Raw genomic sequence first — 22,215 nt, forward strand, 5'->3', positions numbered from 1 at the left:
GTGTCACCTGTTAATTTATATGTATCCCATGCATTTTTCTTCTCTGTCGCATGTCTAATTAGTTCATCTGACACCCATTTATGCCTAACTCTTGAACAATATTTCTTAGTTGATATGAAAAGCAGAGTAGTTTCCAAGATTAATTCTTTGAATGCTTCCCATTTAGAATTCAACATTGGTACCATCATCAGTTGATCCCATTGTACAGAATTTAAAAACTGTCTGAGACCCCTGTAGTCACCTTTACAAAAGCAAAAACCCTTCCCTTTACCCCTGATGGTAGTTACCTCTATGAGTAAATCCCACTTTAGCACACTGTGATCACTGCCTCCTAGTGGTTCCTTTATCTGCAGATTTTTAATGCATGAAGAATCACTATTGATAATCAGATCAAGAGTATTGCTCCCTCTAGTTGCCTCCCGAATAATCATCCAATAAATCCACAAAAGCCTTGCTAGTGTGCGAGTGACCAACCTACAAAATTCAGTCAATCTCTGGGAAATTAAAATTTCCCCATTAAGACAATCTGATTTACTGGCCCACTGTTCCTCTGCACAATTACTCATTATTCTCATCAGATTCATTAGGCCTATAACACACACCTACTCATTTTTTCCTTTTCCAGTGCTTATGTCAACACCAAACAGACTACATTGCATTGTCCACCAACATCAATTTGGATGCACACTTCCTTAGATTTTGTGTTTTTTAACTAGCAGAGTAACCCCTCCTCCCTTCCTGTCTATCCTTTCTGTACACATTGTACTCCCCAAATTCCAATTCTGCACTGCTTATATCTGTGTGACACCACGTCTCTGATATCCTAACAATATCTGCATTTGATGTCTTGACTAGCACTTCAAGCTCATCGAATTTATTAACTATACTCCTAGCATTGGTGTACATGCAAGTATACATGCACCTGTTTCTACTCTTGAAACATGTACTTCAGTTGTTAGAGTTATCGTTCTGTGAATTTAACGCATCTTATTGAATAGTGATCAGCTGATATCAATCTAAAACATTTAAAGATATTATTCAAAAAATCCGACGAAGCAACTGTTGTCATCGAATTGAACTTCCTGATGTTTTAATATAAATGGTTAATGCTTACCTAAAACACTAACTGTTATTGTTTTTGATAATCGATTACCAACACTATTAGTAACTGTGCACGTATATGAGCCTTCATGTTCTTTGTGAGCTGCAGGAATGTACAAAGACTGATTTTTAAGCAACTCTCCATCCAGCAGTCTACCGTTTCTTGAATTTCCTATTGAACAGAAAGAAAAGTGTAGATTAAACACTGGCAAACTTTAAAACGCAATTAGATGTCACGTTATGGATATGTGATGTGGTAATTAGAAACTATTACCTTTACTCCAGACTATATCTGGAGTAGGAAATCCATCTGCCAGACACGGCAGTAATATTTCCTCTCCACTAACGGCCGTTTTGTCTGTGGGTTCGGTTTTCCAAACAGGTGGAGCTGAAACAAACAAAAAAAAATCCTGTAAAATGCATTATCAAATATAGTTTTGTTAAACTTTCCTAGTTTTCCTTTAAATTAATACTATGGCATTAATCTATGTAGGTGTCATTGCCTTAAATTAAACCTGGATTGAATGAACCAGAAGGAATTTTAAATCTGAAAACAAATTTAAACTCTAAAAATTTCTTTTAAAGGTCTAATATAGAAAAGTAGTTGAAGTTAACTTTTTAGCAAAGATAATGCCTACTTGTAATTTTATTAGCTAAATGTAATAAAAATTTACGTAATTCTAACACAACTGGAACCATAATAGATCCGAATTTTCTTAACAGATTATCTTAGAAAATCTTGTGACTATCATAGGCACACGATATAAAATAAGTGGATGGAGAATTTTAAGAAGTTCATGCTTAGAAAATGAATAGACTTCTTTGTATTGGGGGAGTAACATGTATGTATATTAGTAACTACAAAGTTAATCAAACCAAAGCTTTGAAAATATTATATAATAGAGCAGCTGGTCCTGTTGCATATTGTTTTGCAATTTGATTAAGAAAAGTTGGGTCCCATACATACGTTTAATAACTTATTATTCTACATATACTGTATGTAATAATACGGGGTGTTTCAAAAAGTGTCAAATTCGGAGGTATTTTGCGATCTAGAATAAGAAAAGAAAGTAGAACAAGTACAGTTTCTAAATAGTTATGGAGTTTTTAAATGGTAAAAGATAATAAAAAATGAATAAGAACTAATAAGCATAATAAGAACCCAGTACTATTAAGCCCCACTAGTTGTACGTTTGCTTTTTCTTATTTTTACCGTTCACAACTCTGACATTTTTAAAAATCCCGTAACATCCTTAACAGATTAGGATCACACATTTTTATATGACTATCATGTTTTGGACCTCACTACCTTCTGTATTTTTACGCACATTATCATGAAACGCCATAAACATATATAGAAATTTACTTTATATTTTTGGATAGAGATAAAACTTTTTTAAAACTCTTTAGTAGCTAGTATTTTTATGAACTAGGTTCAATAGAAACCTATTAGAGAGTGCTTGCTTTTGATCTGTTGACCTGATCCACATAACTCCATCCTTACCGCAAGTCATGGAGTTTTGTCAAATATATATAGGAATTTTGCTAGCAGAGACAAAGTGATTATAACTTTGTATAAAGCAATGGTCAGGCCACACCTTAAGTACTGCGTACAGGTCTTGAGGCCCCATTTTAGGAAGGATGGGGAGTTGCTAGAACGAGTACAGAAAATGGCAACAAGATTGGTGAGAGGAACAAAGGGGTTCTCTTACCAGGAGAGGCTTAAATTCTGCAAGTTGCAGCATCTGGAGACTAGGCACCTGCGAGGTGATCTGATTGAGATTTACAAGGGTTTGAATAGGCTCAATGCTGATGGGATACTTCCGCCTTGCTTAGATTAAGAACCTGAGGGGGCATAGATTCAAATTGAGAAAAGACAGTTGTAGAATAAATGTGCGGAAGTTTGTCTTTAGACAGCGGGTAGTTGATTGCTGGAACAGATCTCCATCTGTTGTTGTGGAAGTTGATAGCTTAAATAAATTTAAGGCTGAATTAGACAAACATTTGGACAGACTGAAATTGGAAGGTTTTTTTTTTTTTTTGCTGCTGCTCTTATAAGCTTGCTTTCTTGCATCATATGCCTCAACTAATGCTAAGTCATGCATTCCGTTGTTTCTCCAAGTGCAGGGCATTCCTCGTAGAATTCCGTCTACTGTTTAAAAGAAATCAAACTGTTTTTCTGCACTTCCCCGTACGAATGGAAATAGTACTTCTTCAGGCAGTTTTAGATACAAGGAAATTCAAGTTACAGGACGGATGATCAGCTCTCCAGCAGCATTCCTCACAATGTATCTTTGATTTGGTTTAAACCCTAGGTGCCCAAAGCGTGTGTGGCCCATGAGCACTTCTCATAATCACTAGAGAGCAAACCCCGGGTCACAGAACTCCCTCTGTGGAACTACCAACACCAATTCGCTATTGTTTTGGAAATACACGAATATCAATGCATTTCCCGCACCACCACTGAACTTACACTGTCTGGTATCTTTCTATCCACCGAAACACTGTATTAAAGTACCCTGGTATTGGTTGACCTGCAACCTGATAGGCTACAGTTCATGACCTACAACAGATCATTCTGTCACAAATTGAAGGACGGCTAATTCACTTCACTGTCTATGAATGGGGGGGGGATGACAATATTGTTGAAATCTGCTCAAATAGGTTTCTACTGAAGTGATCTTATATCGATTTAGTGATAAAATATAAGCAAAAAACGAAATCAAATCTGATAATGCTTACCGTTTACGAACAGTTGAGCAGTATACTGACCAGAACCAGCTTGGTTAGTGGCTACACAAGTATAATTTCCAGAGCTTCGAGCAGTCAGCGTTGGAATTATTAAAATCGAAAATTCATTATGGTTTTGTATATTTAAACCGTTATTATTAGTTAAACGATCCCCGTTTTTAATCCAAGAAAATGTTATTGGTGGATTCCCAGATTTAATAGTACACATAACTCGAGTTTTCTCTCCTGCACTCAGACCGGTAGGGAAGTTAAATGGTTGAACCTCGGGAATATCTAAAAAAAAAAAAAGAAAACACCAACATTATAATTATTCTTATAAATGATTAAGTTTACTTAGATATGCAGTTTACTTTAGATATACAGTATATATTATATTATTAATTTTAATTGTATGAAATAAAAATTCCAGTCAATATAACTAAAATGCCTCTCTCTCTCTCTCTACCGTAAAATATTCTACTTGTTGGGATTATTAAACTTAAAGATTAAGCTTTTCTTGTATTAAATACTGATGTTTTTATTTATAACATGTTCACAGATATGTATTAATTGAGTTGTCTCAAAATTAAAATGGTCAAGACGATCGGAATTTGCATGTTTTGCAAGTAGGGTTTCAGGAAGTCTGAAGAGTGAAAGAGGACATAAAGGGAATTAATTTGCAACCAGTTCTTTTATCAAGCTCAGTGCGAACAAAAAATATCGAAAACCAGATGCTAATGTAAAATAATGACTTCCATAAACTGTACTAAAATTAGGGGAATTATCCTGCATAAAATATTTCACATTTTAAGCAAAGGTAAACAGAGAGAATTTTTAAAAAGTCAGGTTCTACCATAACAAGAAAGCACCAAATATATACAAAGACTTACACTGCAAAACTGATTAATAATTATTTGTAGCACACCAGCTAAACCGATATCAAATTAAGTAAAAATATTTACTTAAATGGGCCGAAATAAATCCTTAAATCAATAATTTTCCTATTTATACATCTGTTGTTTGTATATTAATTTGTAACGAAAATTTGAATAAACTGAAGAACAGCTTGCTCTGATTACAGTGTAGTTTACATAATTGAAAATAAACAGATGGAGTTAGGAGGATAATATTAATAAATGATTTTTTGTGCGATGTTATCAAATATGATGAACTAGCATAATGGACCTACATATTATCACTTTTACAAAATGTTGCTCTCACTTCCTCTGGTAGAACACCACAGTACAAACTCATCAACAAACATTGGATAACTTTCAAGTAGTACATCAGGAAATGTGTCGTATAAGCGTTGCATATAATTCGATATAACTGTAGATTATCAAGGAAAATTACTGTGTCCACATTTGCAATATCAAACACATGTAGTAGTGATGTTAGTCTTCTTTCACTAAACTCCAAAGGCAATGTTATTTTAATGTGGAAAAATAAAATTGTTAAAGGTCGCAGAGTTATTTGTTAATGAAAGTAACCAGCAGAAAGTGAGAACTTTAACTCTTGTGTGCAGTGATTTTTTTGTTCAAGAACAAGAAAAACGTTAATGTAAAATATGGATTCAAAATTCGTCAGCATGGTCAGTAACTGAAGTTTATTCTTCCCCTTTCCAGAACACCTTTTCATCAGTGCTCAATGTAATCAACAGTAAGAAGCTGAACGTGTACTGCCTCAAAGTAAAGAGGTAAAAAATATTTGCTGGTGGTAAGGCCCCTTAAATAGGAAAATAAGATCAAATATATATGTATTGTATACCCTGTTATACCTCAACAGGTTATTAATCTTATTTCTATGCTTTCGGTAAGTCAGTCAAAATTAGTCATTTCCAGGACAGGAGATAACGTTTAGGTGCTGCAATATATGTGAACAATTCTCATTAATTATTGAATTAACTTTTATCTTACCAACTTAATGTCATTATAAATTAAATATTTATTTAAACATCGACTCGCCAAACTTAATGGATTTTGTCTATTATATTTTACTCAAATGTGTGAAATAAAGTATTAAATGAATAAAAATAACTTATAATTACTAGTTAATTAATACAAAGTCACGAACAAACATTTCGTTAGGTAGCTGTCAAACTATCAATAATAATAATTCTACATCATTCTTTCAGACTCCTTAATCGAGGTTTTAATTATATTGCTGATTTAAATTTCTGTCATTTAAAGTAATCGAGTAGAACAAAAATGAACTTACCTTTAGTACATTCTCCAGGCGTAAACGTAAATATCACAGGCCAAAGAGCTATTATCCACATTTTGCACTCCAGAAACGTCTTCCTTAATTCTTTCGCCATCATCATGTCAAATACATCGTGCAATGACCCGAACTCTGCAATTGTGCATTCCCATGTAGTGTGACCCAATACAACATCGGCTACATTTAAACACTAAATGTGAAAATAAGGTATTCCAAATGATCGGATTCTACACAGAAACTGCAAAACATGGCACTGATCACTTCTTGCGAACACAGCGCCACATGATGGACGAAACAGGAAAGACACCAAAATAACAGAAATTATTTTGGTTTATTTTCTTTTAAATTTTGAACGCTAAAAAAATCGTTCATTTCTTAAGGAAAATTACTCGGAGAGAAGACCTGAATTAAAAATAAGAATAATTATTTATCAGTTGGAAAAACGGAGCTAATAATTTTAATACATTTAAATGAACCAATTAATAAAATCAAACATCGGGTTTTAGGCATGTATGTGGAATTTATAAGGAACCTTCTTCCTCCTAAATAAAAATGAAATGGCCACTTTATATCATAAAAACGAATTACAGATTTTTAAAAGTCTAATTCCAGTCAAGTGCATTGTCAATCATCCTTTTAATGTATATATTTTTCCTGTAATAATAATTAGAGTTATTACTGTTCATTTAATTATCATATCCATTAAAGGTATATTTCAATGAAATATATCTTTAATGGTTATATTGTACCTCTAAATACCTCTTTGGTACGAACAAAATATCTGCAATTCCAAACTTTATTTTCCTATATTTCATTTTAATTAAATCTAATTTTCTGAGTGCTACAAATGTATAATTTCACAAAACTACGCCAAAGGATTTATTTATTGTACCTCTCCAGAACCATCTATTAGAAGGTATTTGAGTGCAACGTTTTAACAACCTTTGAAGAGACTACAATCTGGTCCTTGTCTTACCATGTATGGTTACCGATACAGTAACAGACAAAGGTTCCCCGACCCCATTATTAGCGACACATTGATAAAATCCTGCATCATCAGACGTTAGGGAAGGTATGGATAAATCGCCGATCTCTGTGACAGAGTTTCCATTTCTAATAGTAAGATCTTCAAAGTTCCTTGCATCTAAAAAAAATATAAACAAGCTAAGTTACAAAACTTGATTGGACTTTCAGTTCAAAAGTTTGGTTTCAAATTGAATAATCATTTATTTATAAAGAAATATTCATTAACAATGCTAATAATTAATTGCTCTCTAATAATATTGACCATTCAGAAAATGTTTGAATGACTAATATTATTAGAATATTTCTTTTCAGTTTATAGGCATCGTGTTTGGTTGATACAATTCATTTTTTAATATAAATAAATATTAATGTTCATAATCATGTACACATTTGATTATATAGGCAGGTCTTGAATGTAAGAATTTAAAAATTTAACATTTTAAAATTAGAGGAGCAATGCAGGTTTAATAACGTGTATAGGTATTATGAAGCGTATTGCGTGTTATGGATTTAATGGCAAGTTGATATGAAAATACCTTTTACTTTCTTCCAGCTGATTCTAGGTGGAGGATTTCCTTCTGCCCTGCACTTAAATTCGAGAGAAGATCCAGCAAGTAGACTTTGGTTACGCGGTACTGTGATCCACTTCGGGGGGACTGTAAAACAAAAGAGTTAATATGTCCAATTAAAAGTTGTACTATTCGGATCAGATTATTCATTTAACTTCTTTCGTAGAGCAATATGTGCTCTGCTAACAAGGGAAAGTTTTCGTACGTGTTTATAATTTTATTTAACCGGCCCACGAAAGGTAGATTCATTAATTCGTGTCACTCAAAATGCAATTTAATTTGTTAAATTTGGTTATTAAAGCAATGATTAAAATTCCGCAGTAATACCGTTTTTAAAAGAGGAAATAAAAACTTGTGATTCAGAAGTTTATTATAATCGCTAAATTTAATCCAAAAACGAATAGAAATATTCTATATTGTACCATTATTGCATAACTGTATTCGGCCATACAGTAAATCAACACTATACATTTAATTCTGATCACTTTTAGTTTATTATCCGTATTCACTTTTAGTTTATTAAGCACAAAATTATCATTTTGTAAATAAAATAATCAACGTACAAGACTTCAGGACGACTCAATGCCACCCAGATCCTTAATGACATCAGGACAATACAAGATGACAAAATAGCTATAAAACCTTAACACTAAGTTGCAGCTAAATGAATCCTGATACGAGTCCTTTAAAAATACTTTGTATACCATTATTTATGTAATAATTTTCTTAAACTATCTGGCTATTATGAGGTCTACGCTTTGATGGGTATATCCCTCACTTTTTTCTTGAAAAAACTGGAACACCAAGAAAAAATTTCGTAACAACAACTGTATTAAACCTGCTAATAGCCCCTAAGTTTATTCATACAGTATATGTGTATTTTTGATTAATTACATTAAACCGGAATGACGATTCGCAAAAACAGGATTTAGAAATTGCTATATTTGCATAAACTTCTCAATCTTATGTTGGACCAACATTTATATGTAAAATATTCATAAGAAAACCAACTCAGAAAAAACAGGTACTCACATTTCAGAAGTAACTGAGACGTATAGTGATCCGCTCCGATTCTATTAGTGACGATGCAAGAATAATTTCCTGAACTTTGTGTTGTCAATGGATCTATTACTAGCACGGACAAATCTTCGAATTTTCTGATTTGAATTGATGAGCCTCCAGTTAAATCAGTACCATCCTTCTGCCACCTGAAGTCTAGAGGAGGCTCTCCTCGTAAAACTGTGCACGACGCGCTGGCTTTATCACTTAGGGTTAAGTCAACCGGAAAGAAGAAGGGTTGTATCTTAGGAGCACCTACAGAAAATAAACATTTCAGTAAATAATCCGGCAATCATTAAACTGTCTTGTAAGTTGATTTACGCATTTTTTTTATAATTTTTTCAACTCACCTTCTTTTCCATGTATCACAACGGCTGCTAGCACTGAGCACACAACAACTGAGATCCACATTGGCAGCCAAGCGATGGATCAACTTGAATATCCTAAGGTAGCCTGAGCACTCATAATGTATCCGCTAAAACAATGATGTCCAGCAATGTAATCCATAAAGAAGTTTCATATGACCATTTTGATTCCTCAATTTAAACATGAGCTCCTTTCAATGTAACGAACGCAAATGGCGTATCGTCTGTTAGAGCGTTCTGTTTAGCTACCTGAACGCCACCAAGGAATAGTTTTTGGCACTATATTTAAAGGAATATTTTATATTTATCATGACGATGTTCATAAATAAGCAAACACGAGAAATGTAAAATTAGGAGAGCGTATTAAAATCTGTATTTGAAGGATGTGTGCAGAAGGTGCAACTATTTGTGATTTTGATGTGAAAAACGAAGTATATACCATTAGTTTATAATGCCAAATAAAATCGCTCTTAGGATTTTTTAAAAAAATTTCTCTCTGTTCGAATCCCTTCTATGAAATCAAAGGGATGGAATACGCCTTTTCTTTGAAAAGAAATTAAAAGTTTCCATTTTGCTTTTAAGTGGAGTCATAATTGAAACGGTACATGTTTATCGGATATCTCCAACCATAACCATTCATCTTACCATGTACTGTGATAGTGATAACATTACTAAGAAGGGATTCTACCCTGTTAGTCGCTTCGCATTTATAATGTCCACTGTCAGACTCATCTGCTCCTGTAATTATTAGGTCTCCATCTTCTGAAACTTTAATTCTCGTGTCCGTAGAAACAGGGTGAAATCGTCCAACACCTAAAAATAAAATTACTATAGCTTGCACTAAAAACAAAACTGATCTGTAAACGACTTAAAATATAGCTTTATTTATTGAAAAAGACTGAAGAAAGCAACATTGATAGAAGTAATTATCATGTACGTGCATATAAGTATATTACACATAATAAATAAATTCAATTAAATGTACGACATTTTATTTAATACGCTACAAATACCCTATTTTTTAAATGTAAATTAAGATAATCTTTTATATTTAAATTGTATTCATATTAAGAGATAAATATAAATAGGCAGGAAATATGTTACAACTATTACATGTTTACACTGAGTATAGGGAAAATATTTCAAAAGCGCACCTTTGAACATTTTAGATGTTATTTAGCAAATCATATAAAGCTGAACTGATCGAATTCCTATCACATGTGATTGCACTAGGAATGATCAATTGGGGAGACAAGTGCGCTGAAGAATAGGTCATCAATATCATATGGACTAAAGGGAAGTTATAAATTCAGAGAAATTGTGGTTGTTTATGAAGGACTTAGCAATGTTCGCAAAGTTGTTCGTATGTAGTGGTGATCATTAAAGGAAGAAAAAGAAACTTGCAGGATGAACTTTCTGGAGACAAGTGTTTTAGCAGATGAGAGCGGTTGCACTTATTTATTCAGTTAGAGATCATAATCTCACCCCTGGACAGCAAGTTGCTAGTGGGGTTTACATTAGTGACAAGTCAGTAATTGAAACAATGATTTCAAGACTCAAGAGATTAATGATTAAAGTTTTGGTCCCATGTTAACCCGAGATCTTTGTGATGTTACTTCACCAAAGATTAAATTGGCCGAGTTTGGGTCTCCTGAAGTGATGAACAGTTTCAAGTCATAGGAAGGAAGTCTTGGTTAACAGACAGAAAAGGTTCCAGTGCAGCTGCAAATACCATTGGGGAGTGGATGCCCTTTGTGGGACCCCCCCTGGAGATGGTGAAACTTCTGATGAAGTACTGATGTGCAACTAGCAGATATCTAGGTTGAAGGATTGATGCCAGGACTTTCAAGAGAATCTTTTGAAAGTCCTGGCATCAATCCTTATATTGAAATAGGATTCCAGAATGTGCAGGAGGGCGGGGAAGGATATCTGATCATATGCTACCTCTATATCAAGAAACAAAATATCAAGTTGCGACTTGCAGTTGAAAGCTCTTTATATCCTGAAAAGGGCGTCTAGAAGGTTGGTGGTAGTGGATCTTCCACTAATCACTGAATCTAGGTAGGAAGGTCGATGGTTAAAGCAGTGATCGATTATTGCTGTGCGTATGACTTTTTCAAATATTTTAAGTAGAGAGCATCCTATTGAGATGAGCCGAAAATCTTTTGGACCCTTTGGAGTTTTAATTTTTGGGACTGCTTAACAAAGTAGCTGTTCCAGATTCTAGGATCATAGCAGTTTTGAGGATTTCCTTCCCTCCTCAATCAAAGCAAGCATCCTCCTCCCTAAGTGAAAAAAAAAACTCAAAAAAACACCTTCTGCAAGAATAGTGATGTGTAAATTTTCTGTAACAAACCAAAATTCTCTTGATCGAAGAACATGACTTCGCTGTTAATGAAAAAATATTTTTAAAATCTGTGCAGTGAGAAATGAAATAGGAAAATAACTGAAATTAATAGTATAACGAATAAGAGTTTGTTTTCCTTGTGATTTTATTACTTCAAGTAGACATGATCGAACTCAGATGTAGGCGAGTGGCCAAACAAAAAGGCATAATGGTAGTAGTAGCATATGCGTTTGATTTCCTCGTCATTTCAGAACACATGACTGCTAAATAAGGTATCGTTGTTGTGTTCTCTCTCTCTCTCTCTCTCTCTCTCTCTACTGTAAATACCTCTGATCTTACGTTGCTGTCCGGAGTATAAACAGATTTCGTTAATTGCAACTTCTTGATGGAGTCGTCATCAAGATATAGTATGAGACACACAGATTGGTTGGAAAAGACAGGATGGAACTTTTTACAACATCTTTATAGTTCTGGCTTAACATCTTCAGATTTATCTGCTTCTTCACCTTAAGCGAAATCTTGGAGGAAAACATTTCCTTAAGAAGGAAGGCGTTACTCCAAGGAGCATGAAGAGTTGTTCGATCACTCTGAGCATTATCCTGAAGTGCCTTCCCATAATGGCTTGCCTACAAACTCCCCAAGTTTTAAGTTTCCCCGCAGAAACAACAGATATGCAAGCATAATAGGAACAAGAAATATGCAGTCTTGTATTAAAATTAGAAACAGAAATAGTTCGACGCTTAGAAGTAGTAACATTTTTGTTAGCAGGCTAGACCCCAGTGCTACTTCCCAACAGATGGAGCAGCTACTATTAGAGCTAGAAATTCCAGGTAGAGCGTTCAAAATAAGAACGAAACATCACACATATTCATCATTTAGAATTGAGCTAAAGAATTGTGACCTACAACAATATCTAAATTCTGATATCTGGTCAAATGGTCTACTCGTCATGTCATTTTATGGAGCTATTGGAGGATCGGTCAACAACTCTAGTGAAAAGTTACCAACTAATTCTCAATCTGTTGAATAACTTGCCACCTAATACATCTGTTTGCAAACATCCTTCTAACAAAAATGTCCATCTCAGCATTTTTCTTCAAAATATAAGAAGCATAAAAAATAAACTGTCTACTGCCGAAGAACCTCAGCTACACGCAATTCATAACATCAAGAATTAATCGTAGAGGTGGTGGGACAGCAATAATTTTAAAATACAATTTTAAAGTTCTGAACACGTTCAACTCTAATACTTTCAACTTTTCCCTTCTAATCCAAGTTAAGGATTCTCTGCTTCAAATTTATAATATTTATATTCAGCCTGGACCTACTGATGACATCATTAATGAAGTAATAACCTGGATCACTACTGTTCTTAAGCCTCAAACTAACATTATAATGGGCGACTTTAACTTTCCCCTGCCCAAATATAATTTACAAATGAAGCTGCTGTCCGACTCATTTTTAGTTCTAGGAGCTAAAAAAAATCAACGTCCCTCTTACAAGAGGTAATCAAGCGCTTGATCTTGTATACTCTAACTTTCCACTGCATGAAAAACTTAGCAGAAACATTACATTTAAATCTGACCACAAAAGTATAGAACTGAAAGTAACAATTTGCTGCGGGAATCCTCGCCCCTCCTCTGGAAATCACTAAAAGAACATCATCAATTAAATTCCTTCAGAAAGAAAAGTTTTGCAGCTCTTAAAATACTGCCCATGGGATTCTCTTAAAAATATTCCTATACAGGACGTAACCTTTCTTCTTATAAAATGGCTGAATCAACTGAAAACAGAGTCGGCATCCAAACTTGTTAGAATGTCTTCTCACTCCAAACCCCACCTGAAACCATACTTTAAAAGTACGCAAAAATACCACAGTTAGTGGAAGAAATACGGCACTTCATCAGCACACAAAATATAAAAAGAGCAGAGCTTTGTTTCAACTCAAAAAAATTCAGTCATACAAAAATTATGTGCACGCTAAAGCACAATAAAAGAGCACTTTCTACAAAAACAACAGCTACCTTACACCATGAACTAGTTTTTGAATGGATAAGATACAATATGGAAACAAGCAGATCTGACATTTTCACTGAAGGTATACAAAACAGATTTATAGCATTTAATTCTTATGAACAAGCAGACAAAGTGCAACATGATGTGTCTCCGGATCAAGCCCTGCTAATTAACCAACTTGTGAACAAGAATACAGTTCAGCGTGCAGTTAACCAAATACGCCCTGACGGCATCCCTGGTTTTATTATTAGATTGTCCAGCGTATACATTATTGATTCGTTAGTGCATATCATTTCCAGGTGCATCTGCCAGCCATTCCTTCCAAGACAGTGGAAAACTTTCAGGACTACGCTGATTCCTATAAAAGCTTGCGGAAATAACCATCCCGGCCATCGACCAATTGCTGTTTCGTCAATAATTACTAAAATTATTTAAAAAATCATGCTCCCATATCTTCAACATGCTATCTTCGCTAATGCACCTGTCAATATGCATTTTGGTCCTAGAGGGCGCTCCACAACAACAAGCCTAGCTGACACCATGTACGCATCCAAACTGCGTTTCAAGATGAGGCACAATGCGATGTATTTTATTTTGACATCAAAGGTGCTTTCGACAACATAGATCTCAAAAAGCTTTTCAAATACTAAAAAATCATTTTCTCGTTGACAAAATGATTATTTCCTATCTTCAATACAGCCTAAATCGCAGACTTCTCTTCTTCCCCACTAGTACTGACAATATTCTCGTCACAACCTCAACAGGCATTTCCCAAGGAGCCGTTCTCTCCAGTACTATATTTTCAGCATCTCTTCAACCACTTCTACAAGAAAATCTAAATCTACTGGCATATGCCGATGATTTAAAGTTATTTATAATCTCCAAAGCCAGTGATGATATTCGCAGAGTTATCAATGAAGCGCATTCACAGATTTGTGAAATCATAAAGTACCTGCAAGAACTCAATCTGATTATAAATGCAAGCAAATCTGCTCCAATTACTTATTCCCTTCAGAAACAACCCAACCACATAGAAATAAAAATTGCAGATGTCCCAATCCCAAATGTTTATGCTCACAAAGACCTTGGAGTTGTTTTTGATAAAAAATCTCTCCTTTAATGCCCACCATTTATATATTGCTCAAAAAATTCAAAAAGTAAAATGGTTAATCAAACAAGAAACAGCAGCGATTCAAGACAGAAAAACAGTCATTAGTCATGTTCGAAGATGCATCTTTCCCATTCTGTCCTATGCTTCCGAAATCTGGTCTGGTGCTCAAGTAACCGTCAAGAAAGTCTTGCCCTAGAATATTGGGTTCTTAGATGGCTCAATAGAAAGCTTCGTTTTCCCCATACAATATCCAGACAACAGCTTTATAAAAACCTAAAAACAAACCTCTGAAACAGATGATCAGCGAGTCTAGAGTCATGCTTCTTGCAAAGTTAATCACCTCTGCATGCGATTCACCAAACTTAGCCAATATAATAGCTGCCCCCAACAGGGAAAATTCAAGAAACCAGCGATTCAAATCCAACCTCTCCAGGTTCAAACAAAAGGGACAGAATATTCCCTAATGCATCCCTTCACCTCAAAAATCATCACAACATTGATTCCAACAGGTTAATCAACTCTGAAGCCTACAGGAGTCAGATCTCCGATGAAATGAAGAAAAATAATCCAACCCAGTAATTGCAACTGAAAGCCAAATGTTCTGCAATTTTTTTTAAAATTCATAACTAAAATTCCTAGCCATTGTTAATATCTATATAAAATCTGCTATGTACATATACTCGATTATTTTATGTCATTTCCTTTGTATTTTGCCTGCCCCTAGCCATGTGCTTGCTGTATTTGCAATAAATGAATATTTATTTATTTATTTATTTAAAAAACCATACTGGACATATTCCTGCAACAGGGTTTCGAACAAATTGCAAGTACGATAAACGATAATAGACTATACATCGCTTTGTAACTATATATACTATTTCGGTATAGCATTAACTTTTCAAAATAATTCGGAAACCTTTTTTTCCGATCTGTACTGTTATTCATACCAGTAAAAGGAAGAAAAATAGAAATTTAAGACATCTCATATACATTTTCAAATAATTAAAAATACTACACGCAACTCTTATAAAAATAAAGGACTATAACTAAAAGATGCATCGAGTAAATTAAACTGGAATAATTACGAAAAACTATTTGAAACTTAACAGCTATTCACAGAGCAATTGGTCGGTTTTTTTTTCATATCTTTAACGCGTTATCATTAATGCGGAACTGTGCGTTCTAGTAATTTTGCACTTCTAAAATAAAAAATTATGTAATAAAATGTTGTTACTATCGTATATTTCCTTCTTATGATTCCGTGTTTCTTTTTTGAGATTTGCTATACTTGTGTCGATTTTTAAGAAAGAACTTAATTCGATAATGAACATTAGCACATACACGTCAATCTAAGAGCTCGAAAATTTTGCTAATACTTAATATAAAGTACAAGAACATTCCGTATGCTATTAAGCAAGTAAGTGTGTGTGTCATTAAGACAATTTCTGGAATTTATTATTACAAATGTTCTAATCGTCTTGAAAGAAAAAAAAAATTAAATCACGGATTGTCAATTTTAATAAATTCTAAATTACGTATATTTAAATTTTTTCTGACAAATACTAAGTTTTTCTATAAACGTTTTTGAGATAAAATAACGTTCATTAGAAAAGTTTATTAGTAAAGATTCTGTTTAGAAAACACGAACAGATATTCTGGCACAAAAGGCATCGTGAAAAAAAGCAGGCCTTGAGAAGGACAATAAGTAAAGAATCTTCCAGAGTTGTTTAATTTCAAAAATGCAACATGTTCTTACCGCTCTCCTTGAACCATGTAATGGATGGTTTAGGGAACCCCTCGACTTTACAGCTTACGTTGATTTCTGCACCAATAAACACCTTTGTGTCTACTGGTTTTCCTTTCCACTTTGGGGGTGCTAAAAGTTAAAGAAAATTCCCGAATTAGTACTACCAGTCTAAAAAGATTTTTCCATTAAAATGCAAATAACTAAAATGAAAAACACCGAGATCAGCACTGCAACGGATAGGGTAATTAATTGGAATAGATACAGTATGGGCCATGAATAGTACTGCAGGTGTGGTGCAGACACGAGCATTTTTAATAACAGGATAAATTCTTTTACTTTTTTTCAGGTTGAAGGTTATTAAATGAAAATTTAATTAACAGATTGCCAGAGTCCACTAAGAGTTGTGAGATTAATTTCATATTTAATTACATCTGTATGATGTAAATTAAAGAAAGCATACTGAAAACAATAGCAGCATCGCCTAATAACTCACAAAGAACTGTCAGAGAAATGGTAGTCTAATACGTATTAGGAGAATCTTGGACAGGATTCTAGTTGTTGTAGGGAAGCAGTCCAATTTGTTCAGAACTTTGAAAGATTATCGGAAAAATTTACTCCACTATTAAACAACGTTAAATATCTCGGAAAACAACCAAAATGTCATAAGACTACTCTTCAAAATTGATTTGAATGTCTTCTGACAAAGCTTATTCTATTTAAATTGATAGGTCAACTGAAAAAAAAAAAAACGGTAATAGGAGATAAAGAAAATCATCAAATTATATAGGAAAGACAAAATTAATCTAAAACGTGTTTAAAACGTAATGTTTTGTATTTGCCAAATACAATACTTGTCTTTACTTTTAGAAGTGGATAGTGATGCCATGGCAGTGAATCCAGAGCCTTTCCTAAACTTCTGGAAACAATCCATTTTTGACTGCAACTTCAAAGAAAAGGAGATTTTTTGTATGGTTCCAACAAGATGGAGCAGCTCTAAGTAACTATGTTTAATTGATTCATTGCTCAAGAAGTTTTGGCAAAGGCTAATACAAAGGAATACTACAAAGGCTAATACCAAGGAATACTACAATTCACTTTTCTGACAGATCGCCTAATTTGACTGTTTCCAATTTCTTTCTAGTAGTATTGGCAAAGGATGCAAGAAAACAAGCTTATATAGAATCAGCAAAAAAGAAAACCTCGTCAATCCCCTGTCCATCCCATCCAATAGTTTGTCTAGTTCTTCCTTGTATTTATTCAAACTACTGTACTCACTTCCACGACAACAGATGGAAGTTTGTACCAATAACCAAACACTCACTGGTTCAAAGCACTTCAGCACATCTATCCGCAATCATCCTTCCTCAATTTGAATTTATATTCCTTCATGTGTGCAATTTGAACAAGAGGAAGCATTGCGTTTGCTCAATTTATTCAGAGCCTTAAATACCATAATCAGATCATCTGTATATACCTTGTGTACAGACGCTGCAATTTACATAACTGGAGCCTTGTCTGGTAAGAGTGCCCATTTGTTCCCTTCACCAATCTCATTGCCCATCTCTGCACCCGCTCCAGCAGATTGGCATCCTTCCTAAAATGAGACCTCCAGACCTGTATGCAGGACTCAAGATTTGGTCTAACCATTGCCTTATACAAAGGGATAAAAAAAAAAGTAAAGTGCAGCCATTATCAACCCACTGCAGGGTGGAAGCCTCCTCAACAATTCATGCTGAGGGAACTGGACCATAATCTGCCACGCTGGTCCAGTGCGGGTTGGCAGATCGACCGTATTCGATCTGCAAAGGGATAATCACTTCCTTATTCCTGCTAGCATAGACAAAATCCCATGAGCCTTACTGACAGCCTGTCTGTACTACTCAGAGAACTTCATATATGACTGCACAATTACCCTCAAGTCTTTTTCAATATCCACTACCTTGAGTGCAGTACCACACAGTATGTTATTCTTGGTTCACTGCTACCCATGTGCAATACCTTGCATTTGCCAATTGTAATTTCTCAGCACATCTGCCTAATTTTTCTAGAATTGTTGCAGTACCATACCTTGACTATTGTTACTTGTATCATCTGCAAACTTCGACATTAAGCCTGATATACCTTCATTTGGATTGAGTGAATTATTGTGTTTAATTTGAAGTGAATTTGTGTGGCTATTGTAAAATTCATATGTACAAGAGTAAACCAAACAACTCAGGACTGAAATAAAGAAGACATTTCATCAGTGAATTTTACCAAGGAATAGCACCAAACCATGTTCTAGTATGACTACAAACCCTTCTTTAAGGTTAATAGTGCAATTCTAGGTGGATAACTTTTCATAAACTTTTCCAGTTCTTACCAGAAAATTATAGTATGTGAATCTCTAAATTGTGTTTTACTTTTGTTTATGATTTGGATCATAGTGCTGCACAGTCTAATTTTATTATAAATTCAGTTTTTAACATAACTAAAATCCAATCTTATGCTTAATTCTAAACTATTATATTGTGAAACTAGTTTAGAAAAAATTATATGAATCGCACCAAGTGCCATTTATTATTATTATTCTATAATAATACAAATTCTTTCCTCATTATTCCATTTTTAAATTATTATATTAACAATCATAACAACACATTAACAAAATTATAAGCAAAAAGATGATACTACTTTTAGCATTTAATCATTAATAATAACTTAATTTTTTATTCTTCTATATTCTCCTAATCACCATTGCATTCCCTACTAATTTAACGGTTTAATTATCCTATAAGGAGCGAATATTTCATTTGGACTTTGAATCTCGAATTTCAGTCACCTATAGTTTAAACTTTTTTTTTTTCGGTCCACACGCTTAACAATTCTTCCTATAATGCCACCATTAAATCTTCTATAATAAATTAAGAATTTTTAAATGTATAATTATATACTAGTCCATTAATCCCATTCTAATATTGAATTTAATGCACCTCACCTTTCACGTAGAGTGATGCTGTATAAGTATCTTTTCCTTTATCGTTATTCGCATTACAACTATAATTGCCTGCATTTTCTTGAGATATGGGATCGATGCTAAGAAGAGAAAAGTCTTTGTAAACCCTAACTTCTGTAGTTGGTGAGTTTAAAACTTCTTTCCCATCTTTCAGCCATTTAAATACAACCGGCAAATCTCCACTGTTTAAAGCGCACGACACTTTCGTTTTTTGTCCAATGCTGAGACTATCGGGAAAGAAAAATGGTTGTATTTGTGGCTTCCCTGAAATGCAAAGGTAACTATGTTGTAATTTAATCTCATAATATGCTTATTAATTCTATATTTAAAGTACATAATATGTCAGCTGATTTGCATTTCATTTATCTATGTGCAACATAGATAAATGAATAGATATCTATGTTCAACATAGATAAATGAAATTTAATTTCTTTATTTACATGCCAACTACATATTATGTACGTTTAGTCGATGTAGAAAAACATTACTTAATAAATATGGTAAGTGAACTTACCTTCTTGAGCGAAACACCGCGTCATCTGCAGAACGACCACCCAGAGAAGGTTACCAATCCAGCAATGTCTCGAACGCATTTTATCCTACAACACTAGTTGGCACTACCAAGTTAGGTTTGTTTTAAGTTACTAATGCCTCGAAAATAAATGTTATCGAAGTACTAGTAACACTCATCATGTTTTGGATATGCGAAGATATTACGAATACCTTGGAAAGTGCTAGGACATTGAAGAAATCCTTCGCATACAAATATCCCACATTATAGTTGTACTTCAGTCATGGCTCCTTGTTTTCTTGCCTCCATACAGACAGGAAATGGATACTAGCGCCGACAGTTGGCAAAAATTGGTACTATACTTTAGCTTAATTTAAAAATTATTGCGAGATAAAAAGCAAAAAATCTCAGAGAGAATTTTTGAATTGATGTATTTATTTAAAGTGAACACTTTACACACAAAGAATAAACACAAGTATGCATAAATAATTTATCGAAATTAACAAAGCATTTAAGACATTATTTCTTATAGTAGGTACATAAATGCTATGGTTTTGTGTACAGATAAACTGTCATTTGCATGATTCGTGATGTTGATGGAATGCCACATATAATAAATAAAATTCAAACAGCGAATCATTTTCTTTATTGGGGTTTTAAGATAACTTACTTAAAACAAATAAATTAATAGTCTTTCGAAGTTCTCCTCCTACTCCGTTGGATGCTATGCATTCATACAAACCTTCATCAGTTTTCTGAACGGACGATATGAAGAGCGATCCATTATACAGTATTAGCCTATTGTGAGAAGAGACAAGCTCACGAAATGGTCGAGCAGCTCCATCTGTAAAGAAAAGAAATGAGTAATCTAGATATATTGAGTTGATCTATCAGAAAGAACCAACCAAATTAAAAACAGACAAAAATCATTCATAGAAAGAAATGTTTAAATATGTAAAACGGTTTAGAAAGTTCAGGCTCCAACAATATTTAGCTTACTATTTACAATGAATACCTCCATTGTGAATACGGCAGAGTATATTTTCTAATATCACCCTAAATCTCCATTAAAATTACCCACACTTGATTCATCAATTCGACAGTTGGTGGTGGTGTTAGCAAACAATTTCTTCCAGTTTATTTACTGGATGAAGTTCAGATCTGTGCTCTGAACTGGAGAGACTATAACGGTAATAATTATCTATCGAAACCCTTGCTTAATTATATATGTGTACTACACTTCGTCGTGCTGAGGGGTGTTTTCGAACAGTGTTTATGGATAAACAAGAAAAATCCTGTTAGTGGCTTTGGGGAAGTTGTGGATATAACATTCCTGTGGGAAGAGGCGAGCCATAGGGAGAACTGGTGCCTTAGTGAAATATTATTTATATTTCGCTAAGGCACCAAACAGTCGATTCTTAAAGATTCCATAGATCGGTGCAAGGGACATCTGATCTTCAAATTTCTATTTGTGTAGACGCAAATCTCATCATCCCACAAGTCAAAACCCCAGTCAGCTCATTGCAAATAGTAGGCAGTGTCACTTGGAATTTATGGGAATAACATTTTGATTTCCATAATCGCACTGCAGATATTCTCTTCATAGCAAGTTCGTTGCATGATATAAATCATCTAAGCTTTATATCATGCATGCGACATTAGGTTTTGCTATAAATACACCAGGCGCTACTATGTTTATTATTTTTTTTTTCAAGGAGTCAAAACAGATAATACTGAAGGTCGTAAGTCGCAAGTACAGTTCCTTAGTACTAATTATTCGTTTTTCAAAATAGGATTCAATTTTTATCGATCAACGTTCAGTGCCACCCAATAGTAGAATTCGTTATTTGAACAAACGCCATAGAAATTTCAATCCCTATGCTGTCACCTGGTCAGTCCTTAAACTGCTATCTCTTTAAATCCAAATGGCACTGCTGTGAAGATATGACTATCATTAAAGCTAATGATATTCAGTTAAGTACCTTCATTCCATCCAAACGCGCCAGATGCAAACAATAATTTCACTGGATTTCTACCAATACTCTTCATAATCACCGTCACGTAACCATTATGATCAACCAGAGTGTCAAATTCAATCGAAGATTTCTGGTCCTCTAATAAGCGTAGTCTTCTTCCTTTTGAGGCTTTTACTGCATACTTCATTCCTCCTTCTTGCATTACTATTACTAATAATTCCCTGATCCCATACTGAAAGGTTCGGCATAGACCAGATGGAACCTGAACGTTTTTTGATATCCTCAGAGAGTACTTTGATCTGAAAACCACCATGACTTCTGGTCCAGACGGCATTCCTTCTATTGTATACTAGAAGTCGATGGCAGAATTTATTTAACCATTTTATACAGTTGCTTAGGATCTTAAATTAGGATCTGGGTTGCTTAGGATCTTAAATAACTT

The 22,215-nt window shown here is 34.2% G+C and overlaps 1 protein-coding gene across 1 annotated transcript in view; it reads right to left on the minus strand.

Annotated features, from left to right (window-relative positions):
- The window catches only part of LOC150084365 (cell adhesion molecule Dscam1-like), a 36,862-nt gene extending 14,887 nt beyond the window's left edge, over positions 1–21,975 (minus strand). Inside the window, exons 1-8 of the mRNA XM_090376204.1 lie at positions 21,780–21,975; positions 20,468–20,641; positions 19,269–19,550; positions 16,301–16,420; positions 9,716–9,883; positions 8,679–8,960; positions 7,614–7,733; positions 7,028–7,195 (exon numbers count right to left, since the gene is read on the minus strand). Coding sequence (XP_090232330.1) covers positions 7,028–7,195; positions 7,614–7,733; positions 8,679–8,960; positions 9,716–9,883; positions 16,301–16,420; positions 19,269–19,550; positions 20,468–20,641; positions 21,780–21,975 — 1,510 coding nt within the window. The remainder of the gene's footprint in view (positions 1–7,027; positions 7,196–7,613; positions 7,734–8,678; positions 8,961–9,715; positions 9,884–16,300; positions 16,421–19,268; positions 19,551–20,467; positions 20,642–21,779) is intronic.
- Between the last annotated feature and the right edge of the window lie 240 nt (positions 21,976–22,215).

This window comes from Mastigoproctus giganteus, chromosome 6 (genome assembly GCF_048544385.1).
Source record: "Mastigoproctus giganteus isolate SK-2022 chromosome 6, ASM4854438v1, whole genome shotgun sequence".
In the NCBI taxonomy this organism is placed as follows: Eukaryota; Metazoa; Arthropoda; class Arachnida; order Uropygi; family Thelyphonidae; genus Mastigoproctus; species Mastigoproctus giganteus.